The sequence below is a fragment of the Mus pahari genome, chromosome X (genome assembly GCF_900095145.1).
Source record: "Mus pahari chromosome X, PAHARI_EIJ_v1.1, whole genome shotgun sequence".
In the NCBI taxonomy this organism is placed as follows: domain Eukaryota; kingdom Metazoa; phylum Chordata; class Mammalia; order Rodentia; family Muridae; genus Mus; species Mus pahari.
This window is the reverse complement of record NC_034613.1, coordinates 12,747,311-12,757,122: the sequence shown is the minus strand read 5'-3', so window position 1 is coordinate 12,757,122 and position 9,812 is coordinate 12,747,311. Positions and strand designations below refer to the sequence as shown.

The following is a 9,812-nucleotide window of genomic DNA, read 5'->3' as shown; positions in this document are numbered from 1 at the left end:
CCTGCCTCTGCCTCCCGAGTGCTGGGATTAAAGGCATGCGCCACCACGCCCAGCTGTGGGAACATCTTTAAACTTCAAATAACATGTATGAAAATGCTTTATGCATTGTACGTGCTTACTCAATTTCCATAATCAAAATCATGAGTGGTAGAATTCTGTAGCCTGAAATGGAAAGGGAATGATGTGGAAAGTTATGGGGTAGGGGAAATAGTTGGAAGTCCAGGCCCAAATACTGCAGTGAAATCAAAAGGAAGGCTTGTGTAGCCATGCATCATTAAGGGGCATTTTCCTTTCAACTTAATACATAAAATTTCTGTGTATTTTGAAAGTAGAGTCAGGATCTCCTGTATACAGAAATTAAATATGGGTTATAAGATGATCCCAAGGATGTCTCCAAAACCTTTTTATCTCTTAGAATATTTACTGTTTAACCACTCCATGTGTATATGTATATCTATGTTGTTACTGAGAATCAAATTCAGAGCCTAGGCAAGGATTCTACCATTGTGCTACTGCCCCATCTGCCTTGGAGTATTTTTGATGAGTCATTTCTTATTGAAACCTAGATATCTGGAGAATTATAAAACCAGAGATCTTATTTAAACCTTTAGTTTTGGCTGGTTTCCTAGAAAACTACTATGGCTGGTTATCAGAGTTGGGGTGGAAGAAAATGTCTTATTATTGCCAAGAAGTTGTAGGTTACCACTTACTCTATATGGAAGGGGTTTTCTGTTACTTACGGGGTGTGACTGGAAGTTCTGGCTCCTACTAGACCTTCACTGATACCTCCTTCATTGAGATTAGTAAGAATGACCGGATGGCCTTGACTGACACCACTAGGGAAGGAGGAATCATTATTATCAGGTTTTTCTGATACAACCCTAGACAGGCTGAATCACTACTGCAGGATTAAGATAAAAGTCTAGGCTCTTTACTGCATTTGTGCTAGAGGAGAGGGTAGAATGACAGCCCAAAGTGTGTTTCATAAAGTTTGGCTGGAGATGAACAAACTGTAAGATTTCTGATTTGATAGGCTGACCCTTTTCCCAGTCACTAGGACAAGTAAGCTTTTCCTAGTCTTTTTTTTTTTTTCTTTAGATCATTGGTGCTTCTTGGTTGCCACTTTCTCTAGAATCTGGGAGCAAAAAGAAAATTCAGGAAAATTCAAGAAAATTCTTGATACCTGTGTTGTTTCAAAGATATCAAGAACACTAGATCCTGTCACCTTCTTTTGATCTTTTAAAGAAGTTTGTGTTTTACAAGCTGCTTATGACTTTTAGTTGTACTTAATGAGAGAGAATTCATAGGAAGAAATTTATCTACTTATACTTACTTGTTGTACAAACGAAAGCCTGGACAAGACTGTTGACTTTAAATATGACAGCAACAGAGAGAAAAGTATGAATATATACATACACATAAATTTGACAACTTAGATAAAACAAACTAACCCTTTAAAGCACCTAAGTACTAAAACTCACCAAATATGAACAAGATAACTATGAAAGATTAAATTTATAGATAAGATACCAAACAACAAAAGAGCAGTGTCTAGACTTAGCATACTACACTAGAGAATTCTATCAAACAATTAAATAAGAACTGGGGTTACAGACATGGCTCAGCAGTTAAAAGAGTGTAACTGCTCTTGCAAAAAAAAAAAAAAAAAAAAAAAACCAAGTTTGGTTACTAGCATCCATCGGGCAGGGCAGGTCACTACCACATGTTATCTTCAGCTACAAGAGATCCGATGATTCTGGCCTCCATAGGTACCTGCCTATGTAAACACATACTCTCATTCTCTCTCCCTCACATAATTAAAAATAAAAACCAATTTAAAGACTTAACATCAATTTTATATAATTTCTCCTGAAGAGGGGCAGAATGTTTCCTAATTTTCAAAATTTACTTTTTCTCTTCAATATCATTTTTATTCTTCTCTCATATATTACATCCCAACCACAGTTTCCTATCCCCCTCTACTCCTCCCAGTCTCTTCCCTCCACTTTTCCCAATCAACTCATTACTGTTTTCCTTCAGAAAAGGGCAGGCCTCCCAGGGATATAACCCAAACATGACATATCAAGGTTGCAATAAGGCTAGGAACTTCCCCTTGTATGAAGGCTGGACAAGGCAAACCAGAAGGAGGAAAGGGTCCCAAAAGCAGACAAAAGAGTCAGAGACAGCCATGATCCTAGTGTTGGGAGTCCCACATGAAAACCAAGCTACACAACTGTAACATACGTGTAGAGGGCCTAGGTCAGACCCATGCAGTGGGTTGGTGGTTCAGTCTCTGTGGCCCAGGTTAGATGATTCTGTGGACAATGTTCTTATGGTATCCTTGTCCCTTCGGGCTCCTACAATCTTTCCTCTTCCTTCCTTCCTTCCTTCCTTCCTTCCTTCCTTCCTTCCTTCCTTCCTTCCTCTCCCTCCCTCCCTCATTCTCTCTCTCTCCCCTCTCCCTCCCTCCCTTCCTTTTTCGCAGGATTCCCCAAGGTTCAGAATATCATTAGGAGTCGTTTCATTGACTTTTTTTTTTTTTTGCTATTTATGTTTGGTTCTATTGTGGGTCTCTGAGCTCTTCAGCCTCTGGGTCCTGGGCTCCGTCCTATGAGCATGGGCGATCTCTCCATCTTCTGATAATTTTAGTTTCCTTCTTCAAGGACTAGAAGTTGTTTGAAGGTCTTTTACTGTCTCACACATATATACACAGACATATATATGTATGTATGTATATATATACACACACATATATACAAACATTGGTGCTACCTATCTCATTAACACTGCAAGGATTGAAACACCTCAGTTGATGTTTGGTATTGATGTTAAATCAGTATATTAAATATACTTTATGGAGGTGGGTTAAGTGGAAAATGTCCCATGTACTACTTTAAATATTGTATCTATCTGATAGTAGCACAATAAAATTTAGAGTCTGACAGTTAGCTTCCTCTCACAATTAGAGACACATACTCCAAATGAAATGACTCCTAATGATATTCTGCTATATTCATAGATAGGTGTCTAGCCCAATTGTCATCAGAGGGGCTTCACCTAGCATCTGATACAAACAGATGCAGAGACACCCACAGACAAATATTAGGCAGAGCTTGGGGAATCCTGTGAAAGAGAAAGAGGAAAGACTGTAGGAGTCAGAGGGGACAAGAATACCATAAGAACATTGTCCACAGAATCTAACGTGGGCCACAGAGACTGAACCACTAACCCACTGCATGGGTCTGACCTAAGCCCTCTGCACATATGTTACATTTGTGTAGCTTGGCTTTCATGTGGGGCTCCGAACACTGGGAGCTTTGGGACCCTTTTCTCCCACTGGGTTGCCTAGCCCTAATAGGAGAGGAGGTGCCTAGTCTTACTGCAACTTGATATGCTATAGCTGGTTGATATTCATGGGAAGCCTGCCATTTTTCTGAAGAGAAATGGAGGAGTAGATAGAGGCAGGTAGAAGGGAAGTAGGAGAAGGGAGGTGGAAGAGAAGAGGGAGGGGAAACTGCAGTTAGGATGTAAAAACGAATAAAAAGAAAAAATAATAACAAAGACGCAAAAATATGACTTTTTTCACTCCTGATGTTCTTCTTTTTAGGAGATGGTATCAATAGTAAGCAAGTGAAGCTTGGAATGTATGTTAAACAAAAAGGGTTTGGAAGCTTTCCTTAACAGAGTGTGTGGCTACCTTGGCCTACATTATTAGAAGTGATTCAATAAGCACTTCTAGAGCATAAGTAGGACTATGAATCTGGTGATAAGAGCAGATAAATTAAAGATACTTTCTCTACCCTTTAAGAAACTAACATATGGGCTGGTGAGATGGCTCAGTGGGTAAGAGCACCTGACTGCTCTTCCGAAGGTCCAGAGTTCAAATCCCAGCAACCACATGGTGGCTCATAACCATCCGTAACGAGATCTGACTCCCTCTTCTGGAGTGTCTGAAGACAGCTACAGTGTACTTACATATAATAAATAAAATAAATCTTAAAAAAAAGAAACTAACATATATTGGGCCTGGTGACATGTTTGTGATCCTAGTACTCACAGGACTGAGGCAGAACAACAGTAACGTGAAGTTATTTTGTGCTATATAATGAGTTAAAAGGCCTGCCTAGGTTATACAGTGAGATGCTATCTCAAAAGGGGGGAAGATTAATTAAGTGTTAGAAATAAATATACAATAAGATTTATACTTTCTCATAGTAGAAGTAACATGTTCTACCAGCACTTTATTTGAAACTGTGTCTTCTATTTATTCATTCTTATATTCATTCAAACTTATACTGAACATCTTACTTCATGTCAGACTTGGGTAAAGCACTGGAAACACCAAAACCAGTAGTACAAACTGGTTCCTAAAACCAGCACTACTCTTTTTTTTTTTTTTTTTTTTTTTTTTTTTTTTTTTTGAGACAGGGTTTCTCTGTGTAGCCCTGGCTGTCCTGGAACCCACTCTGTAGACCAGGCTGGCCTCGAACTTGGAAATTCGCCTGCCTTTGCCTTCCAAGTGCTGGGATTAAAGGCATGTGCCACCACACCCAGCCAGCATTACTCTTGAAGAGTTTAATATTTCCTCTGAAATGAAAACTCTTTTTCACAAAAATCGATGTCTTTCTACCTTAACAAGGTCAGCATATAGTTTCTGTTTTAGAAGCTATATGTTTTGGCCAGTTACTAGTACCATCACTAATGAGGCTCCAGTTATATTGAAGTAATTTCCTATAGGAAAGTTTTCTCTTCAAAGACTAATAAATGCTACTGATGGCTGAGTCATATATGGAAATCTTGGTGTCTAAGACCTTTTCCTAATTTTAGATTGTACTTCAAAACATTTCATCTTATGAATCTCTTAGATATATGAGCTGGAATTTATTCATCAATCATGATGTAGTATACCTGTGAGTTAAATTAACTTCGCATGTTAGAAATGCATACGCATTCTTAAGTTTCTCCCCAAGAAATAAAAAAAAACCCCAAAAACAAACAAACAAACAAAAAAACACACAAAAAACCCAAGAGAGCTCTTTCCCTAAGTCAAAGTTGTAAACATGCCAGTACCTGAGAGACGGTGTTGGAACAGAGTCTGGATTGGCTGGTACTTGGACTCCTTTTTCCCATTCTTCTTTCCATGTGTCAGTAAAGAGGTAATAGCTGTCAGGATTAACATGGTGAGAGTCAGGAATTTTCATGGCACTGATGAGGTCCTTTCGGAATACCTGGGAAGATACAATGCATATACTTTAAAATAGCTATGAAACAGATTCTGTTTAATGTTCTCTTTTTAAAAAAGATCATTCCTTCTCACCATGCATTTCCAATAAGACAAACATCTCCTGATCCCTAAATGAATAGGTCAATTTATGTCTGGGAAGATTTGACACAGGAAGAGGAAAAACAGCTCTTCTGGATTTAATAAAGGGTAGGAGTCCTTCCATAATAATAATGTTATTGTTGTTGGCTCATTAAATTTAAATAAATATAGGTTATTCCAAAGGAGATTTTTCTTTTTAAGTAAAAGAAACAACCCTCAACTCAAAGTAACAAATATCTGCTGATAGCTTATAATTACTTAGGCATTACCTCATTTAAAATGTTACTTAGAAATAAATATACACTTACAGAAACATTAAAAATGGTACCACATTCTTAACATAACCTTCAGGTAGTTTCACATACTAATAACATCTTAAATGACCTTGGTAAATTGTTCTAAATTGTTTATTTTGTTTTGAAACAAGGTCTTATTTCATATTCTGGGCTAACTTAGCACTTGCTTTGCAGACCAAATTAGTCTCAAACTAAGAGACCCTCCTTCCTCTAGTTCTCAGTGATGGGACAAAGGGCATGTGCCACCACACCTAGCCTCAGGACAAATTTACCTAAACCAGAAAATTTTTGATTCAGTTTTGAAACAAGATCTCACTGTAGCTCAGATTGATCTAGAACTTACAGGAATCCTCCTGCCTGAGTCTCATAAATGCTGGAATTACAGGCCTGAGTTGCTATACTGACTCCTAAACAAAGAGATTAAGTTTACAAAATACCACTGCTTAATCTATAATCAATTTTCACCAATTTTCCTTGGTGGCTTTCTGTTTTGGAGTTCAACCTGGGATCCTGTATTCCTCCTTGGTATTTCCTAATCTGTGACAACTGCTCCATATTCCTTGTCTTTCATGACTGACAGAGAATATTTTGGAGTTGCAAATATTTTAGAGTGTGTCCTGATAACTGGGATTTTTAGGAAGACTATAAAAGAAATAATGCTATGTTCATATTCTATAATACCAGCATGTATGTTGTTAAATGTGTTGTTTAATGGTGATAATCTGGCTACTCAGTTCAGACAGAATCTTATTGGATTTCTTCAGATGTCTTACTAGTTTTCAAGGCTATTATGTTAGTATAGTTTATTTTTGTAATATTCACAAATTGTTACATTTGCTTGTTTCCTATTTAATGGAAATCATTGATATTTTATGAAAATATCTGATCTTATTCCGGATATGTATTTTTAAGGCACTAAGTGTATTCTTTATTATGTGTAGTACCAAAATACAGTCTCATAGATATTAGTGAGATCTACCTTACTAGCTATATTCTTTAGAACTTCTATTTCCTAATTTGTTTTTGTTTACTAAATCTCTCTGATACATTAAGATGTTTACCCCCCCCCATGGTGATGGAGATTCAGCTCTGGGCTTCATACCTGCCAGGTAAATGTTCTATCACTGGGCTAAATATCTATGTTCCCATTCTGTTGTCTGTTTTTTTTTTTTATAAAGCAGAGTTTAAGACTGTAGCCCAGGCTGGTCTCAGACTTGTGGTTATTTTCCTGCCTCAACTGCCTAGTATTACAGACATGAATTATCATGCATAGCCTTTCAGCTGTGTCATATTCTATGCTTTATTTGCTATGTTTCTCTACCAGATGTGAATTTTTTACTCACATGCACACATGACCACATGCATGTGCACACAGAGATACATTATACTTTGGAAAGTAGATAGTTTTGTTCTACTTATCTTTATACTCAGAACTTTATCTTAGCCAGCTGATCAGTATTTTTCACTATCAATGAATTACTCAAGAGAAGGATAAGTACATTGTGGCAGGCAAGAGACTCCTAATGAGGATTTAAACTCCATTTCTTTCAGAGAAATCTAGCTGAGAAGTTCAAATGTTGGAGGTAGGGCAATGATTAATATACATAAATATAGTTTGGACTCATGTAAATTAGGAAACATGATATAAATATTTATGGACGCCAACTTTGCCATTCTACCTTGTCACCAAAAGAACAAAAAGGTATAACACAAATTCTTAAGCTAACATGGCAATGATTTTGATATAATATGTAATAAATGTCCAGTTAACATCTAAGCAATAAAGAATCACATTTTTACATGAAAGCATATATACATCAGTCTATGCTTCACAATGTCTTCTCTGAAAATTCATACCACTTAATAGGACTAGAATAAATGTACCTAGATTTCTAGAAGATTAAGGGAAGAGATGCTATGAAGCAAGTTTTAGTCTTTAGTGCTTATCAAGTCTCTTAAAGGAAAATGTCCAAATCCTGTGTAACATGAAAGTAGAAGTACATAGTATGATCCAATAAAAGTTCAGAATACCCAGGATACAATCCACAGAACTCAAGAAGATTAACAAGCTGAAGGGCCCAAGTGAGGACACCTCAATCCCACTTGGGAGAGAGAAGAAAGCAATTACAGAGGGCAGAGGGAGTGAGGGACCTGCGTATGAGAGGGGACAGGGAGGGGGAAAAGGGGGAAATTGGGGGGGGCAGACAGGAGTGAAACCCTGAGGGCCAGCAGAAAGAATGGAAACAGGCAACCTCGGGAGGTAGGAGATGGGAGACCCTCTAGAATGCACCAGCCCTGGGAGGTGAGAGGCTCTCAGGACTCAAAAGGAGGGACCTTAGATGAAATGCCCAACAGGGAAACTGTAGAGTCCACCTCCAGTAGAAAGATAAGACATCAAGTGGAGGGATGGGGTTGCCATCTCAGTCAAAAACTCTGACCCAGAATTGTTCCTGTCTAAAAGAACTGCAAGGACAAAAATTGAGAGGAGCCTGAGGAAAAGGAGGTCCAGTGACAGGGCCAAGGTGGGATCCAGCTCAAGGGGAGGCACCAAGGACTGACACTATTATTGAGACTATGGTGTGCTCAAAAAAGGGGGTCTATCATGACTGCCCTCTGAAAGACCCAACAAGCAACTGAAAGAGTCAGATACAGGTATGTGCACCGAATCAATGAACAGAAGCAGCTGACCCCCGTTGTTGAATTAGGGAAGGCTGAAAGAATTTGAGAAGGGCAATCCTATAGGAGGACCAGCACTGTTAATCTGAACCCCTGAGATCTTTCAAACACTGGACCACCAAACAGCGTAAACCAGCTGATATGAGGCCCCCAACACACATACAGTAGAGGACATTCGGGTCTGTGTTCATTCAGAGAAGATGCACCTAACCCTCAAGAGACTGGAGGCCCTAGGGAGTGGGAAGGTCTTGTGGGGTGGGGGAATTGGGACATCCTCTTCCAGATGGGGGAGGAGGTATGGTATGGGGAAAGGTTGGAGGGCAGACCATGAGGGGGATAACAACTGGACTATAATAAAAGATTAAAGAATAATAAAAAAAGAAAAGAAAGTAGAAGTATATAGTATGATCCAATAAAGCAATGAATTCTTAGGGGCTACAGTCATGTTTAGACCAAGATCATTTTTACAGAGTATAAAGCCAAACTATCACATAATCAAATGGTGCCATTTAAATGAGGAAGAGCTCACCCCATTTCCTACTTTGTAGGGACAACTTAAAATGTCTATCAGTTTTACTTAGGAAAATATTTTTTAGGGCACAGCATGGGATGGGATAAGTCTACACTAAACACAAAGGTGGTCAGGTGGCAACAAAATGATCTTACTAAGAATCCAGGCCAATTATAATTAATTGGATGATGCACAGGGAGAAAGTTAAAGCAAACAAAAATTGATGATTTACTACATAATGCTTCAGAAGTGGATAAGAGGTCACAAACATATCTGTTTACCATGTTTTACATAGAGTTCAGTGTTCTGAGTGATTAAGACAGAGCAAATCATCATTTTGCTAAACACTACAATCCATTTTGATAGGTTACTAGAGTGCCTTTAATGAGTCAGTGGTTAAGTAGCAGCGACAGTTTATAACTATTGTCTTTGGGAAAAGGTAGTACTGTAAATCATATCTTAGATCTGGAGAAGACAACTAGAGCTAAATATCTGACAATAGCTCCAAGTGATGTTCTTTTTTAAAAAGGTTTATTTTTATGTACGTGAGTGCCTCCATAAATGTATACATACCACATGCCTGGTTCCCACAGAGAAGAAAAGGGTATCTGATCCCTTGACACTGAATTACAGGTTGTGAGCTACTATGTTCAGGCTGAGAATTGAACTCAATTCCTCCACAAGAACAGTAAGTGCTCTAAACAGCTGAGTCATCTATCTAGTCATCTCCTCTTTATAAAATATATTCAGAGATTATAAAATCACACTTAAATATATTGGATATTAGTTCCCTATCTGATTTAGGATTGGCAAAGATCCTTTCCCAATATGTTGGTGGCCTTTCTGTCTTATTGACAGTGTCTTTTGCCGTATAGAAAAGCTTTGCAATTTTATGAGGTCCCATTGATTGATTCTTGATCTTACAGCACAAGCCATTGCTGTTCTGTTCAGGAATTTTTCCCCTGTGCAGGAACTAACATCATATATATATATATATATATATATA

The 9,812-nt window shown here is 38.2% G+C and overlaps 1 protein-coding gene across 4 annotated transcripts in view; it reads right to left on the bottom strand.

Annotated features, from left to right (window-relative positions):
- Jade3 (jade family PHD finger 3) overlaps window positions 1-9,812 on the bottom strand; it is a 50,392-nt gene that overhangs the window by 32,393 nt on the left and 8,187 nt on the right. For 2 of the 4 annotated variants that reach the window (XM_021187919.2, XM_021187921.2), the window contains exon 3: window positions 5,071-5,228. In XM_021187919.2, the coding sequence (XP_021043578.1) occupies window positions 5,071-5,228 (158 nt within the window). Of the gene's footprint in view, window positions 1-740; window positions 809-1,333; window positions 1,370-5,070; window positions 5,229-9,812 lie in introns of those variants that run through there. The other 2 variants (XM_029534428.1, XM_029534429.1) reach the window with 2 other exon arrangements.